The sequence below is a fragment of the Battus philenor genome, unplaced genomic scaffold, assembly GCF_028537555.1.
Source record: "Battus philenor isolate CCGP_79_NKW_IND1 unplaced genomic scaffold, ilBatPhil1.0.hap1 SCAF_8, whole genome shotgun sequence".
Classification (NCBI taxonomy): Eukaryota; Metazoa; Arthropoda; class Insecta; order Lepidoptera; family Papilionidae; genus Battus; species Battus philenor.
Window position 1 is genome coordinate 14,036,309 of NW_027181748.1, and position 18,342 is coordinate 14,054,650.

Genomic DNA, 18,342 nt, shown 5'->3' on the forward strand with positions numbered 1-18,342 from the left:
ACAAATGAATAGTAATAATAAAGAAGAAGTAAGTTAAAAACTGTTACTTTTCCCAATTCAGTGAAAAAAATCGTTAAATTGAATCGATATTTGTAGCGGAATTTTTTAGTTTAATTTAGTCCCAAGTTCGCGTTAAATTGTCTGATTCGACAAAGAGGCGGTTCAAAGGGGATGTGACATATATTTAACTGAACTGTCCCTATTCTAGCCCTGGGTAATAAAGGATATATAAATGATGATAGAAGAGAGATATTATGACGTATGATAGACGAGTGTATCAATATCTTCTTCTTCTTCTTCCTTCCCTTTTCCCTTTATTTGGGGTCGGGTCTCCTTATCAATTTACGCCAGGCCACTCTATCTTGGGTTGTCTCTGCATCAAGTTGAAGGGTTTCCAATTCCTTTCCGATATTAGACCACCACGTAGCTTTTGGACGCCCTCTCCCTCTTGGGAATTCTGAGAGGCTTAAGGCAATATAATTAAAAAAATTATTAAAAATGCAAAAACTGTCCAAAACTAGATAGAAATGTATAAGAGGTCTTTAATAACAGGGGCCATAAAAAACGCGGTAATAATGTTAATTGTTAATACTTGTTCCAGATAAAAGCTAAGATGGCAGCTGATATGTCCTTCGCTAATGCGACCATCGAGAGTGGTTTGTCACAAATGGTGACCACTCATCTAAAGGGAGTCGGCAGATTGTTTTATATCCACTCTCCCAAGGACACTTTGTACGAGCGACAGGAGGATGTGCCGAATTTCTTTAGACAGGTTAGTGCATTAAAATTCGAAAAGTTTTTATTTCAGCAAGCAGTAAGCTAATATCGGCTTGGTATGCTTATGTGCCAAGTACCGACCAGAAACTCAACAGCTGTATTTTATTTTTTAAAATCAAATTTAAATATTTAACAATTATCGATGTGTTCATTATAATATCAACCATTTCCAGTCAACAAACCAAGTTCCACACATTTCAATCAATCAAATACTTAAAATATTTAATTTTAGATTTAAAACTAGGAAAATGGAGGTCTTATATATCTTGTGGACCTTTATTATACATACACTCAGACCCATGAAGCTTTTATTAATTTTTTTTAGGCGAAAATTAAGAGTTAAGAGTTTATTTATTTTTCTTGTGTTTATCATGTCTTTATCAATGTGTTTTACATAACATTTTGTATTTTGGCGCATAGATAATGTGTTATTAAATAGGCATTGTGAAGCAACTGATAAAACATCGATGTATTTTTAAAAAAAACTCTTAGGAAATTTCTTAAAGTTCTATTTTTTATAAGTATTTCTACATCTTCAAACTGTTACATGACAAGAAACCTTTTAAGTAATTGTATTTTAAAATTTAAGTTGAAATAAGAATGGTTTAAGTTAGTCCACTGCAACGTAAATGACAACCGCTACGGTAAATGAAAAGTTCCACATAACAAAACTTGACAACTAGAGAGTCATACAGAGAAACAAACATCTTACAAAATAAGAAAATTGGTTTAAAATTTTAAGTGAGTTTAACTCATATTCCGAAAATAAATGCACCAGACTTGTAAAGAGCAGTTAAAAGAAATTACATTTTTTTAAGATATTAAACAACATATGAAATTACATTGAAACAGCTTAAAGGGGAATACATTATTCCCTATGTATCTTCAATAAAATATTTACAATATAGGAATCCGAACGACAGAGCGCTTGTAAAAACAAATGTTTTTTAGGTATTGTCTCTAAAACATTGAGAATTGAGAATTCGAAATTTAAATTCTAATAAAAAAACCTTTAAATTCAAACATTTAAAAAATATTTTTTTTTATAAACTGCGTAGTCTAAATGCTGACGTCGAGTATACTAATGTAATATGGAATCTAAGATCGGTATTGTGTGCTACTCGATACAGGATTCATCGTGGGATAGCAATAACCTCGCGAAAGATATTTTCTTTAAGGTTATAGGGTTCTCACTTAAAAAAGGTCCAGGGGGTAAGATCTGGAGACCTGGGTGGCCAGAGGATGTCACTAATACGACAATAGCTTTCCGAATATTTTCAATCATCAATTTTAAATGGAGATACATTGCCTCTAAAAAGATCGGTAACTCTATAAAGTCGAGTTTTAGGTACATATAACGTATTTATTTTTTAAAGCAAAATATTTTACTTGTACTACAATAATGTACCCTTAATTTTACTATTGTAAGGTAATAATAAATTTAATATAAATTATATGTCAAGCGTCTTTATAAAAAAGGAGATAAAAAGTTTTAAACATACTGCGTCAAAGAGAACGAATAAAAACAATAAAATTATCGCGTACAGAGTAAAAAAAAAATTTGAAAACACGACGTCGATGGTGATATCTCCATATTTAAATTTATGCTAATACTCACAGAACTGGTTTGTAAAATTCGACGGAATGCAAAATAAAAAAAATAAATTAAGTACTGAGTAGGTCAATTGATACGAAAATATTTCTTATTTCTATTGACAAACGTGTCCTTGCCTTTTAGATGTGAATATATTGAAAGTTAGATTTGTTTTGCTCTCTGCTTCAATAAAACCGTTGCATCAAAACTCACCGATTGTACGCCCACAAAGTTCATAATCGAAACATTGTTTTTTTTCGCTTGCGTTCGATATTCAAATTGTGCGACGGTGTTACCACACCTCCGCATTTGAATAGGGTAACCGCACATTGACTTGAAACAGGTTAAACTAGATTAGTGGAAATTTTTCACAGAACATACTTATTTAGAGAGGTCGTTGCCTATCACATTAATATTCGCTAATTAAACGATATGTATATATATAAATATATATATATGTGTATATATATATGTATATATATATATGTGTGTGTGTGTATATATATATATACATAGCATTAGAAATGTTTATGTTGTTACGTAATAGATTAAATACAATAGTTTTTGTTCTTTTTACCATAATGTGACAGGTATCTGAAAAAAAATATATTTAAATATATATATATATATTTATTGCTCGTAGGCTTTGTATTGCTTGCAGGCAGCGCAAAGCCGGTCTTGACGGCGATCTATAGAGAAGGCTTTTTTTTTGTTCTACGGTGAACTGAAGCATGTCTGTTAAATAAAAATAATTATAATATTTGAAACAGTAGCAATAAAAATAAATTCCTTATATATGTATATATGTGTGTGTATATATATATAAATATTTATAAGATTAAATTAGGAATAAAGTTATCCGTAGATGATCGTTAGTTGGATACAATCAACACGTAACTCGTAACTTCTAGAGAGCTTATTACTGTAAAGCATGATTGCACAGACTTATTAAGACTAGGGGCCACTCGGGCAAATCATGAACTGATGGCGGGCCGGCCGCCAGAAGTATAGGTAATTAAATTTTTTTGCTCTTATTCTGGAATAGAATTCAATATTTTTCGAATGTACGAGAGTATTATTTTTGCTGTAGGCGGGCCGCCAGTATTCGACCAGCGGGCCGCGGTCTGTGCGTCCATGCTGTAAAGAAAGTAATGTAGCCTTAATAATAATTGCATCGTAAACAGAAGCCGTACGATATATATTGCATTGCACAAACAAATAGGCTAAGTAGCGGTTTATGTAAATGGTGCCAATAACCCTTTACAATTTGCACACATACATAATTATAATGTGGAAATGCAATTATAGCAAATATTATCGCATGCTAAAATAGCGCTTTACGTTATTTGTATATTAAACATTATACAGGTAGATTGAATAGCATTGCATGACATAGGCTTTCCCCAAAGATATCTATGAGGAGACAGATTATAATCATCACGCTTAGCAGGCGGGTTGGCGATCACAGTGTGGTATTATGGTTCGCAGAAGATGCTGCTGCTCATCCGGCAGTGGTAATCCCACTGACTGTAAGTCCCAAAAGACTGTATGCCGGGAATTGAACCCGTGACCTACGTCCGCAAGTCAGTCTTCTACCGCCGGGCTACCATACCAATGCTTATCAATATGTTATAGCAGTCATAATAAATTTATTCAAATATAGTTTGGAGTTTCTTAACGTATAGTGCAAATATGCATACTTAAACATACGTGTACCAACTAGATAATAAAGGTGCAGTGACACTAGATTGACATCGCTAAAATGACTGTGTACTTAAATTGAACAAACTACATTAACAGACAATTTTGAATATTTTATAGCGGTGTTATTTAGCAAGAGGCATATTTTAATAAATTTAAAATGTAAGCATATACAGAATACACTTGTTCAACAAATTTGACAATCAAATTTGTCTCTTTATTTTACGTCAAATTATTATACTAACTGGTACATGTGACGAAAATATTAAAAAGAAACTGTTTTGTTTATTTTTACAGTTTTAGATAATTTTCAAGTACAACTTACACGCACATTTGCATAGGTGTAATGTTTAATGAAACATAACAGTTAAATTGATTTATTAAATAAATTTTATTAGTCGCTTTAGTGTATCGGCCCCTTTACAATTCACATAGCAGATATTGAAAACCGAATGAAATTTTAACATTTCGTTCACGAATGCTTTTAACTTTGAACTGAATAAGTTAACTATATTTTGGTACTAAGTAAGAAGAAGTATGAAAAAACTTTTTACTCAAACGTTTTTCTTTAAAAAAAAATTGTGGTTGGTCATGCAGCATTCATTGTATTTACCTGATAACTGCTACCTAAACATGTAGAGAAAACTAAGTTATGGAACACAATGTTCCGGGCAACCTCCCCACTGTGCTTTCAATATCCTCCAGAAATTTCATTGACTAATTAGACTTTAATTCGGTATATATTGCAAGTCATGATTAGTTAATATAAAGCCTCTATGAACTAAGACCGACAAACCATTTGAATTAGCGTTTAATCTCTTGTTAATCAATGGTTAACATGATGATTTTTTTTTCATAAGTTACTATCTATCGACAAATTAATAAAAAAATAGTATTTCTAAAAATAATTGTATATGTAATTTAAATATAATGTACGTCGACTAAAACAAACCGACCCAGCGTGTCAGGTTTTACCACACTAAAGTATACCCGCAGTAAACTATATAGAATTGGTTTTGAATATCAGTGGTTTTGCAATATTCCGTATTGGAACATGAGACGTATTGTATCCGGTCGTTGCAATAATACGATTTCGTAATACAGTTCAAAAGTGTTATATTGTACGATGAAATGAGACCGAATAAAAAAAATCATCTAGAAAATAATTTATAACCTTACGAGATTTTGATTTGCGCAGATCAGAGAAAATTAAAAAAAAAACAACTCTTTACTCGCTTTGAGATAATTTAACTGGTGAAACTTTCGATTAACTTTAAAAACAAAAACAAAAAATATAAAAAACTAATCGACCGCTATCTCATTAAAAAAAAGAACAATACGGTGTCCGAACAGCGCATGCGCACGTATTGAGATGAAATTTGTGCGCAAAAGGACGGTTAATTTCCTTCACAAATTAGAATGATTTTGTTTTTTACATATAAATTTGTTGATTTTCTATGCCTTTTTTATTTAAAGTTCGGAAAGTCTACTTTTTGTTAAAATTATCGACTTTGAATAGGCCATAGTATATCAAATAGAAATCAATGTTGCGATACATTGAAATTAGATATTTAGTTTTAAAAGACGTTTCTTAATGAGAACTTGGATTGAATGACATTCTACTAAAGTCAAAAATACATATACAATATTAGTTCAAACATGAAATGTGGTGTTGGTAGCAGTAGGCACATATCTATATTTTAACTGTACATAGTCTGATAGTACATAACTTGCAGAAATAATGAACAATGATTAGTTTTAAATTATAGTATTAAGATTTTGAAAATGCTTTATATTGCTATTATACCATCAGACGCTGCAGCCCATAGATGCCTTATTCAATGTATAGGCCTTTTCCAATGATATATTGGAGGATATAATATATAATAATCCCCACGCTTGACAAGCGGGTTGGTGATAACAATGTGGTATTATGGTACGTTACTACTAGTAACGTACCATAGAGTACGATACTAGTACTACGCATCTTTTGGAAACTTGTTTGTGCGCATTGGCAATTCCATATAAGTAATAAGTAAATTTTGAATTATACTTTAGACTGTATCTTAAGAATCGAATCTGCGACCTACGATCGCATGTCTCAATCTTCAACCAGTGGGATACCATTGCTCATTTTATTACGTTAATTAAAAACATGTTTTTTTTTTTTGACAATAAATATACACAAAATACACAAACTGTTTTAAAGCCCTTCAACTTACACAACCTGCATAATGTATATATATATTTTAATAAACAATTATTAAATTTTATATATTATCAACATAAATGGAATGTCATAAACAGTTGAGGACTTGTGAAGTAGAAGAGAAACATTTGTCTGCGAATAACAAATTCATCTTCATGGACTCATTGTTTTAACTTTCAAAAGTACATAATTCTGTACTAAGTTCGTTACTCCCAGACAAAGTCAAGTATCTGTTTGTATTTCGACTTAAACGTAGCGTTTCATTTGAATTTTATATTAAGTTTTATTAAGCTAGTCCTAGTGTTTAGTGGTAAGAGAGTCCAGTCTTAGGTAATCTAAATTGGCTACTGGTGATAATACAGTAAGAGATTCCAACCATAGTGCAGTTTTGAATAATTAAAGCACCAATGGTTAATGCTCATATAGTTAAAACACTATTTCTGAACGCACTATTAAAAACTATTATTATCATTCTTAACTTATGATTTATACTATTCATTTTTAATTCTATTATGTTCTTTATTCAAATATTACAGCAAATTTAGATTTTAAAAGAAAAAAAAATTAAATCCTTTAAAAAGGTTTTTATCTCATAGCAACTAAATGTCGATAATTTGGTAAGACTAATAAGTGACCCTTGTGAAAAAGCTAGAATTCCCAACATTTCGTTATGTCTCAGAAATATAGTAAAATAATTGATAAATTGTGGTCAAATAAAAAGATCAAGGCTTTTGAAATGTGTTTATTTCGATCTTAAGTCACAGTATTTTTTATTTCCATGTAAAGGTTGTAAATAATGACATAGAGTCTTTTAATGTAATCTTTATCACCATACAGAAACTAAAAAGAAAAAATTTGTATCTAAATGATACATTTATGAATATTAATTGCTACTTCCTTTGGTCATCATAATTTGAGAAAGAGTACCGAAAACCTTTAACTTTGTATAGTGACTTTGAAATACGTAATGATAATTTATTAATTCAATTTTGGAATTCGACAATCCATATTAACGTCAGTAAATGACACTTCGTCTTGGCCCTATTTTATTATATTTTGACTATACACTACTGCCAGGGTATTACGATGGTTTTGATTAGAAGAAAATTTTGGGTTCGACAGATAATATTTTCTTCTTATTTTCAGCCGATTCTAACCTAACATACTTCGCCGTAATGATGGGCGACGACAACCTTCGCCCATCATTCCTATCGTTTGCTCGTAGGGTGGTGAGTGACACTGTTAATAGAAACAAAACAGTATAGATAAGTAGGTACCTAATAAACTGCACATAAAATAACTAGTCAATTAATAATAGAAAAAATAGAATAGGAAAAGTGTAGTAATGTATTAAGAAAGCACAACCTAAAGAAAACTGTGATAAAAAAAAATAGAATATGTAAATAATAAAATAAAGAATAAAAAAATTTACCTAGCGACCTAAGAGTAATAAGATGATGAAAGGAAGGCGATGAAAGCAAGAAGGAATGAAATAACAAAATGAAAGATATTGTGATGGAAAGAAGGTAAGAATAAAAGAAATTGAGAAGTATGACAGTGAGTGAAGAATAAAGATGAAAAATCTGAAAAACTTATTTGTAAACAAAGACCCTGATCCCAACTAATTAGGGGTACGAAAGGCCTCCAATAGCAAGGGCCATAAAAAAAACCTAACATCCCGCAAAGATCGCTATCTAGCGACTTTAGCTATATCGTCGGTCTACCTAGTGGCGGCAAACCAACGCCTCGTCTACCGGCACGAAGTAACCACTTGACAACCTTTCAGCCTCAACTGCCATCCGTTGCACTAATTATGTTCCCTGTCCAATGGCACTTTAGATAATTCTTCGAGTTTCGTTGGTGCTCTGGATTATTTTACCAATCTCCACATTTCTGACTCGATATCGCAGTGAAACTTCACTGCCCTCTCCACTACTCACTAGATGACCTCGAGCCTTATTATGAGAACTAGTAAATATTAATTAAATAATAATTTTTAATGCTTTTATTGTTGCAGTCATGGCCGTACTTCCTAATCTTCATGGTGCTTGAGCACATAGTTTTAAGACTGAAAGGACGCAAAGGCATCCGCCTCAACGACGGCATCACCAGCATATCGCACGGCGTCATGCAAGAATGTGGCAGGTAATACAGACTTTCATATATGAGATTTATCATCTGAATATTTCTTCATTCATACCATTATAAGATATCTCGTGAAATAATTACATTTATTTATTGTTATTACCAACGTTTAATGTTTATCTATATAAATACATTTATAATCTACTATAATTAATTGAATGCTTATAAAGTAATTACTTTGTGCTTGATATATAACTTAAAAGACTCAGATATTTTTACTTACGGGAAAAAATATGAAGTTTCTACTATAATCAAACATCGCTTTTGCCACCAATGGACTCTTCTCGAATGATGTTCACGGGCTGGGAGACCTGGTGGGTAAGCCCTACATTAAGTGGATCAACGACATAGTAAAGATCACGGAAAGTCGTTTGATCATCATGGCGATTTTTACGGGAGGTTCATGCCCTGCAATAGCCGTCAAAAAAAAAGGCAGAATGAAATCTGAATGATTCCGCAGTAAAACTAAAGCATCGGCTGTAAAATATGATAAATTATTACTTAAAATGGTAGTAATAAAAATGAATTTATTTTCTATTGATTAATTAAAGAGATTGAATTAGGAATGAATAGATTCATACCCTCGCTAACGCCATACCACACACGAAAACAGGCACACAGACATGTCCGACGTCTGGAGTTATATAGCCACTACGAATCCTATAGCAATAACCAGTATCTACCGCTCACGTATAGGCGAGCTACTAGTTGCCTTAGTACTCTAGACTAAACAACCGGACCCGTAGTTCAAGTTGGGAATTGGCTGAAGCCGAGTGAGGAGGAGATTCTTAGATGATCGAAAATAAATGACATCATCCAGCGGATTGTCAAAGTAAAGTGACAGCGCCAAATCTTAGTAGTACAAAAGATGGCCGCTGTAGAGTTAAGGTTCTTGAGTGAAGGCTTCGGACTGTATGCAAGTGCAATGTATGATGACGTCAACATACAAGGTCCATAGAAGACATTAAACTCTTCAGAGGATGCTAAATGTATAGGTCACTCGATACCGATTCTACGGGAGATCCATAGAAAATCCTTTATCTAGCAGTGAACGTTGTATAATTAAAATGATGATGATGTAAATTATAGCAGTGGTAGCTCAGCGGTAGAGGACTGAAACTTGCGATCGTTGGTAGATCGTGATTCGATTTCCGGAATACAGTGATATTACACTTTGTGTTTTAGTTATATAGAATTGCCTCTGCAAAAAAATTTACTTATATTTATATATACGTTTACTTATATCACACTTGATTACGTTCATAACGTTGTCAGGGAATTCCTATTCGAAATAAGATTTTTTTCTATTCGATATTGGAGTCAAATTGAGCTTTTCACCATAATGATATTCTCCTATTTAATGCTATTAGGGTTTTAAACTCGCCCATTTCTGAAAAGAGCCCACAGCAAACACAGAAGATTTTTAATGATCACTCCCACAATGTTTTTAATACACTATTTAGAGTAATTAATTCCAAAATATCCACAAAAAATTCTTTATACTGTAATGGCCTTTTTTATAATTTTAATTTTATTAGACTATATAAATTTAATATATTATGATTCGAAGACATAAGTAAAAGTATTTTATTAAACTGCACATAGTTGAGCAGTGGTAGTCCAACGGTAGAGAATCGAAACTTGCAATCCAATGTCACGGGTTAGATGGGATTTCCACTGCATAAACACGTTTCCAGAGGATGGGCAGTAGCGCCTTCTACTTACCATAATACCACATTGCAATCGCTAATTCGCCTGCCAATCGTGATGATTATGGTACATCCGCACATAGATATCTCTGGGCAAAGCCTGTCTTGTTGTCAAAGTCTATCAGCTGAAATGACAAAATTGTTAATGTTTATTTCTTTTCCTTCATATTAAAATTGTTCACAGATTGGTATGGCGTGGGGCTGAATCCTATCTCTACACATGGATCTACACAAACTTCAGAATAGTAGAGTTGCCATGGGACCACACCCTCACCTGGTACGCGGCGGCCATCGGCGTGGACTTCTGTTACTATTGGATGCATAGAGCATGTCACGGTATGTACCAGATTTGGACTTACCCAATTAGACGAACAATAATTTCATCATCGACATCATCATTTTTGTGTCTTTATATATAATTACTTTGTATTATTAAAATCTGCCGTGGTTTTTTTTTATTAATTCTAATTTGTATTGCTAGTATTTTTAGAATATTTATTTTTCGCTATAACTAGACGCAAACAGTTGGGAGAGGGTTGCCGCTATTTGATACTGATCTTTCTTCTCCCAGCTGCGAGGCATGACAGCGTTTTATAATTTTTTACAATTTTTCTTACACAATTTTCTCTTATGGGTAAATACAACTAAAATTTATATATATTAACAATACAAATTGGAATACTCAATTATGTATTAGTTGCTACATTATTTTATTTCAAGTCGCTGCCCAAACGCTACAGACCGTAATCTGCCGTGATTAAACAGAAAAATAAATATATTATACTATTTTCAAATTGATCACTATATTTATTGCTTTAATATCTGAATGATAAACAAAGAATTATATCCATTAATGGTAACGTTTTACTTGACAACTAGTAACAGGTATAGAGTTGGTTGGTGCTATTCTCTACGCATATTATTTTTTCTTTAAGTTTCTACGTGCCTTTACTTAAGTACGAAAAAAATGCATAATTAGTCGAACAGTTGCTGAGTTACGCTTAGCAATACATAAGGCAATATATATTTAGTAATCGACATAGATTTATATATGCCTTATAAATAATATTCACTAATTACAAATATCTGATTATTACTCACTAAAACGTATGATATAAGAGCCAGAAATTTCATTAATGAGGTATATAGAATCATATGTTATCATTAATGACGTATTACAAGCACTTCATTAAAGAACTAATATTTAATTACATCCTAAAAAATTTTGGATTTCAGAGGTCCATATCTTATGGGCGCAACACCAAGTTCATCACACGTCGGAAGACTTCAACATGGGCGTTGGCATCAGACAGTCAGTGTTGCAAGGCTGGTGTGGATTTGTAAGTGTTGATAACTAACTTAAAACTTGTTATTAACTTAAAATTATGAGAAATTTTAGTACAATACATCTAACACTATATTTGTACTTTCCTTTATTTTAGATTTTCTATTTGCCGCTAGCACTGGCAATTCCACCAGCGCAGTTCGTCATGCACCATCAGTTCAGCTACCTCTACATGTTCTGGATACACACTGAAGCCATCAAAAGCCTGGGCCCGCTGGAATACGTGCTGAACACGCCTAGTCATCACAGAGTCCATCATGGTAAGTTTAATAAATTTCCTTACTAAACTGCAATACACAACAATATGCAACCTAAAATGTACAAACTGTCATCGAGGAGATATTTAACAGACCTAGGCCTTAGTTGAAGTTTAATATGAAGTTACAAATACAGCAATGTTACAAATGGAGAAAGATAACAACGGAGATATCTAATGCGCAAGGACGAGACATGGACTCCCTCTCTTTCCAACTCCCATAACATTGATGGCAGATTAGTGTGACACCCGGCGCACGCATGTTAAAATAGTTCACCCAAACAAATCACCTACAAAGTGACTCGATATGCCCAAACAACAAGGATAAACGAAAAGAAGACAACAAGTAGACATCCGGGACAAGAAACAACGAGCAAAGGCGGAAATGACAGCGATGCACAGAGGACTACACAGCACACCGATGCGCCAGAAAGCGCATTTAGATTTAAGTAATTTAAAGTTAGGATCAAAGTTTGTTAGCACGCGAATCAAAGACTCTGAGATAGATGAAATTATAACAGCCTTGCAAGGCTAACAATTTGTTCAACAACTCTGAATAAAGTGTGAAACTAAAGGCTATATTTCCTTGATGATTTTAGTAAACAGGGATTAATTAACTGGCATCTTTTATTAAAATTCGATCCCTCAACAATTGTTCTTAATCACTACGCTGCCACTGCAAATATTTTATATGCTACAAGGCTGCAAGGCCAAGGCCTTCCACTAAAGATATCTATGTGAGGATATATCTTAATTGCCAACCTTGGCAGGCAGATTGGAATCGCTGTTTGGTATTTTGGAACGCAAAAGACGATGCTGCTCATCTAGTGGAAACTTGTTTATGCAGTGGAAAACCTATCAAACTTGTGATCCTGGACTGCAAGTCTCAGTCCTTTACCTTGGCACTACCACTGCTCAAATATGTGCAGTTTAACAATACACTTTTGTTTTTCCTTCAATCATAATATATTTAGTTTAAAAAGTCTAATAAAATTAAAGTTATAAAAAGACTATTACAGTATGAAGAATTTTTTCGTGATACTTAGAAATTAATTGTTCTAAAAAGTAGATTAAAAAACATTGTGGGAGTGATCATTAAAAATGTTCCGTGTTTGCTGTGGGCTCTTCTCAGATATGGGCGAGTTCAAAACCCTCGTAGCATTAAATAGGAGAATATCATTATGGTGGAGCTCAATTCTATTCCAATATCGAATAAAAAAAATCTTATTTCGAATAGGAATTCCCTGACAACGTTGTGAACGTATTCAAGTGATCTCAATACATGATGTAATAAGTTGGTAATAATATAAGTAAACGATTAAAATAATTTTTTGGAAATATAATTTTTAATATTACAATATGTCTTACAGGAAGCAACAAATACTGTTTGGACGTGAACTACGGCGGTGTACTTATCATATGGGACCGGATGTTCGGAACCTTTAAACCGGAAATAGACAAAATGGAGATTATATATGGTCTTATTTATAATCAGCCTTCATTCAACCCCTTGTATCTTCAGGTAATTATTTATATTAATGTTCTATCGTCAATACGTTCCGGACAAAATGTTTTTTTTTTCGAAAAAACGAAAAATTAATTATACTTGGCGGAAGAGATAGCTTTTTAGTGTTATAAAATTTTAATGATAACAATTTCGACTCTACCAAAATAATGTTGAAAGCTCTAAAAGCTCTGGCGATTCAATCAACAAATCTAGCCGTGCTACCGTAAGGTGCATTGTTATTTATATTTCCAACAAGACTTTTAACATTTACGCTATTTTACAGCTAGTTTACATTCACTTACACAAAAATTAAAACAATATTAATCACAAAATTACTAGCGCACAACCAGAGGATTGCAATATCGAAATAAGAATGAGGAAGTGGTCGAATAGTTATTTTAAAAACTGGACATTCTTCTGGCGTCTTAAAAACAAACAAGACACCAATAACTTAAAAAAATTAAAGCTATAAGTTCAATTCAACTTAGGATTTAAATAGTTTACGATTTAAGTTAGCAAATAGTTTAAAAGACAGTAAACATTTAATGGAATCAGGCTTTACCTTGCGGAAGTCCATCCTACGTAAGAAAGGGACGCACAAGCATGTGCGGGAGTGGCTAAATATTGGTCCTTTTCTTACTTAGACAATGCAAAAATGTGACCACAAAGATATTTTCGTAAATATTAAATATAATTCCAATAACAAAGGCACAGATGATTATGTCTTTGAAACATAAAACCTCAATAAAAAAATACCAGATTAAAAAACCAGTCAGGTAAGAATAAGGCCTAGGTTATGATAAAATTTAAGATATTTGTGATTGCTTCGAGTTTTATGCTAAAACAGTCTCACAAACTACTACAAGAATTTTCATAGTGATATCACGAACATGACAATTCTCTTTGTTACAGTCGTTTTACACCCGTTACGTTATTGAAAAAGTTCAAAGCTACAATAAACTAAGTGACAAGCTTAAAGCTGTTTTCTGGGGACCAAGCTGGGAACCAGGAACCCCGAGACTTGGTAATGACGACGATAAAATGGATGTAAGTAAAAAAATATTTTATAATTGTGAATGTTTTCGTATTAACTAACAAAATTATTTAACAAATACAACCCAACATAAAGGACTGTTGTTTACACAATACAAATTGAAAGTATCTTAATTATATTTAGTAATTTTCGATGATAAACAATTTGCTTCTGAATATAAGACGTGATAAGTTTAAAATAAATGGTTAAAAATTTTTACTAGATCAGTACAGTCGACAGTCTTGTAGATAATTTTTTTTGTGGCCCCCGCTATTGGAGGCCCTTCGTACCCCTAATTAGTTGGGATCAGGGTCTTTGTTTACAAATAAGTTTTTCAGATTTTTCATCTTTATTCTTCACTCACTGTCATACATCTCAATTTCTTTTATTCTTACCTTATTTCCATCACAATATCTTTCATTCCTTCTTGGTTTCATCGCCTTCCTTCCATTATCTTATTACTCTTAGGTGGCTAGGTACATTTTTTTTATTCTTTATTTTATTATTTACATATTCTATTTTTTTTTATCACAGTTTTCTTTGAGTTGTGCTTTCTTAATACATTACTACACTTTTATTATTCTATTTTTCTTGAAGATAATTCACACATTGTGCATTAAATATATAGGATTGCCAATGCGCACAAACAAGTTTACAGAAGATGGGCAGCAACATCTTCTGCGTACCATAATACCGTACTACGATTGCATACCCACCTACCAAGCGTGGCGATTATATGTCACCGTAGATATTTTTGTTGGAGGCCCGTGCCCATCAGTGGGCATCTACGGGCAAAAACAACGACGACAAATTATACTAGTATCAAATTTCAGTTCAATAGCTTACCTGTTTTAAACGTTTACGTTTGTTTCAGATTTTATCCAGGGAAAAATACGACGTACATCTGCCGTTTTGGTGCAATCTTTATCTGGTAACGCATTATGCTGTTGTCTTCTACGGATTCTTCGATCTCACCGGCAGATATATTGTAAGTAGATGTTTTATTTACATTTATCTACTAGATAATTATTTTTAATATTCTTATAATGTAGTTCAGTAATTTATGTAGCTTTATTAAGTTCAGTATGTACCTTTAGAGATTTATACGGATGACTGGTAATTGCTGCAAAACCTAGTTCTTCTTTTCAGCCGATGAACGCCCGTTGCGAGACAAAGGCCTCCCTCAAAGATCGACACGATGACCTGTCTTACACTGTCCACATCCAGCGACTCTACGCGACCTTAACTAACTTAACTATGTCGTCAGTCCACCTATTGGAGAGCCTTCCCCCCGCACCTCAGTAAAAACCAAGAGACGTCATAAAGACGTTCTTCTCACGCCCACCAGAGAGCTTCCACAGAACATCGCACCCCCTGCAGACACTCACAACACTGCAAGCGCAAACCACTCAGTATTATCAGCAACCACTGCACCTGCAACACTTTACACAGGTCGTCGCGTTCCACATAACAAAACAAAACATCACCCACCACGCCACAACACACGTTTTTAGTGAGCGGCCGCCCGTTCCCTAACCGCGAAAAGCGTGGGCGAACCGACGTTGGATCCGGATCCCTCTTCAGCTCGCCTGTGGTCCACGCTGCCGTACTAACCCGCCTGCACACTCCAGCAACACACCCCGTCAAAGCTCTACCGCGAAGAGCCTTAACAACGTGCAAGCGTCCCCGTGCAACTGGTAGGCGCCCTACCAGCTTTAAGTTTATAGTTTTAAATACTAATAACCCTTCCGCTCCATGAACTCAGTACCGATGAAGCCATAAAAGCCTTATGGCTAACAGCATTAACATCTTCAGAAACAATACAATATGGAGAGCCTACCCACACTGCGTCTATCGGCTCACGATTGCCACTTAAGAACTTTTTAGCCCCAACAGCCATCGGTTGCACAAGCAATAAATAAATAATAAAAAATCACACTTAATGATACACTTTAATTTATTTTTTCGATGGGGTTTCTAGAGGACAGTAACTTTTGGTTGTAAAAAGTTTGCAGGAACCAATAGTAAACAATAATTAACTTTTATATGTAGTAATCCGAAATTTGAAAGTACTATTACTATTTTACGTTACGTTTTATTTTACTTTTACGTTATTTAATATTTAATGGAATCAGGCGTTATTTTGCGGAAGTCCATCCTAAGTAAGAAAAGGACCAATATTTAACCACATCCGCACATGCAGTCGTAGTCGTGCAACAAAGTGGTAGTTGTGTAATTCGCATTGTTTGCCGCATGCGCATTTATCAGCGGGCTAGCGGGCGGTGCACTTTGTTGCACGACTACGGCTGCATGTGCGTAAAAGGCTAAATATTGGTCCTTTTCTTACGTTATTTAATGTTTTCATTACTGATTTTTGGGCAACATGTACCATACATTAACTGACTGCCTATGATCTATACATTCTACCTCTTAATGTTTTTACTATTATAGTTAATAATTCCTTATATTATCGTATTACTAGTAAGCGAGTTTTAATGTTGTTTAGACCGCAAAATACAACAAATTTATATTTATGCAAACCGTGGATTATATGATGCTCCGGTTTTAAACTATATTGTTACTTCTCTGGTATAGATATCTTAAAACATTGTTTAAAATTGCGATTCATAATTATTATTTCAGCCGTAGGACCTTCACAGTTGAATATAGGCCTTCAACATAGACTTCCTTTCAGCTGGAAGAGCCTGGCTTCTGTCAACAACCTTAAAAATACGTAACTTGTTTATAAAGTGATTGCCTGTCTGGACAAAATTACTTATTACCTGAAATTAAAGCATCGAAACACAATAGTAGTTCTGGACAAATCATTGAACTTGACCGAAGCCACTAATTTTTTTACATTTATTATATGGACAGAGTATATAAAACTTACAATGCTCAAATATACTCATATTTATAAATAATAAAAAATAACCGACATTAAATATCTTTGAAAAATATATTTGTAATTTCGCGAAACTTTCGTCTATGTAAAAGATGTCAGTGTCATATTTGGATCGCATGATGTTATGTTTGACGTTGATATAATACGCGATCTTCCTGTAACAGGTGTGCTGAAAATTTTCAATGATTACACAATTATTTTATCTTTATTTTAAATGAAACAAAAAATAAATCAAGTGGGCCTCTCAGGGGTGGAGCCCTATTTTAGTTGCTCAAAGTGATGGCAATAAAAACAAACAAGACACCACACAAATGATTAATTGGTTATAAATTAGTTTTTAATTGTCGATTTATGTTAGAAAATAGATTAAGAGACTTAAACACTAACATGTGAAAACGTGAGCAAAAAAAATTGTACGTTACGGATAAATCCTAATAAAAAATATAACAAATCTTTTTGTTCCAGGGCATGACACCAATATCCGTTTTAATCTTCGTCTTCTACATCATCGCCTCTCTCACCATTATTGGAATGGTGTTCGACAATTCAAAATACGCCCCCATCCTCGAAGCCTTGCGATGCTCCGCGCTAGCGTTCTTCACGAGAAGCATTACCACTACCAACCCTGGGTTCGGAACTGCTCTTCAATTCTTCTACGTTCTGTCTGCCATGTTCTGGTGTCTGCACACACTGAAGTTATTGGAAATTAAAAAGAAAACAAAAGAAGAATAGGAGGTCTAGTCCCGTATTTTTACCAAAACCTTAACTATTAATATTTAGCATTAATAAATCAAGATACTTACGATTTCTTTCGCTGTATTGCTAATTTCATACGAAACATATGTTTCTGCTATACCTCTTTATTAGTAAATGGAGATTGGTTTGAATGAAATACAGATTATGGAATAGCATTTCCATTTTTTTTAATAAATAATCTCTAGTTATTATCGAGAAAATGTCGACATTTTTTTTAATTTAAAATTAGAATACGACAATTTACCAATGTTTTATTTAATTCAATTAAATGACAAATTTTTAACACAACTAAAGAGTAAATATTTATTCAATTTGTCAGTGTTTCAACAATAATTATTTTTAATGTACGTTTTTATTAGATGCGCTAATTATAACCCGACCAAAACGAATTGACTTGTATTCGTT

At 33.4% G+C, this 18,342-nt stretch overlaps 1 protein-coding gene across 1 annotated transcript; it reads left to right on the forward strand.

The window, feature by feature from the left end:
• Window positions 1–607: 607 nt before the first annotated feature.
• On the forward strand, window positions 608–18,010 carry LOC137931733 (alkylglycerol monooxygenase-like). The gene is made up of 9 exons (XM_068775227.1): window positions 608–772; window positions 8,299–8,426; window positions 10,320–10,471; window positions 11,372–11,475; window positions 11,578–11,740; window positions 13,107–13,258; window positions 14,156–14,290; window positions 15,151–15,264; window positions 17,647–18,010. The coding sequence occupies exons 1-9, from the start codon at window positions 614–616 to the stop codon at window positions 17,911–17,913; spliced, it is 1,374 nt and encodes a 457-aa protein (XP_068631328.1). The 5' UTR covers window positions 608–613; the 3' UTR covers window positions 17,914–18,010.
• The last annotated feature ends 332 nt before the right edge of the window (window positions 18,011–18,342 follow it).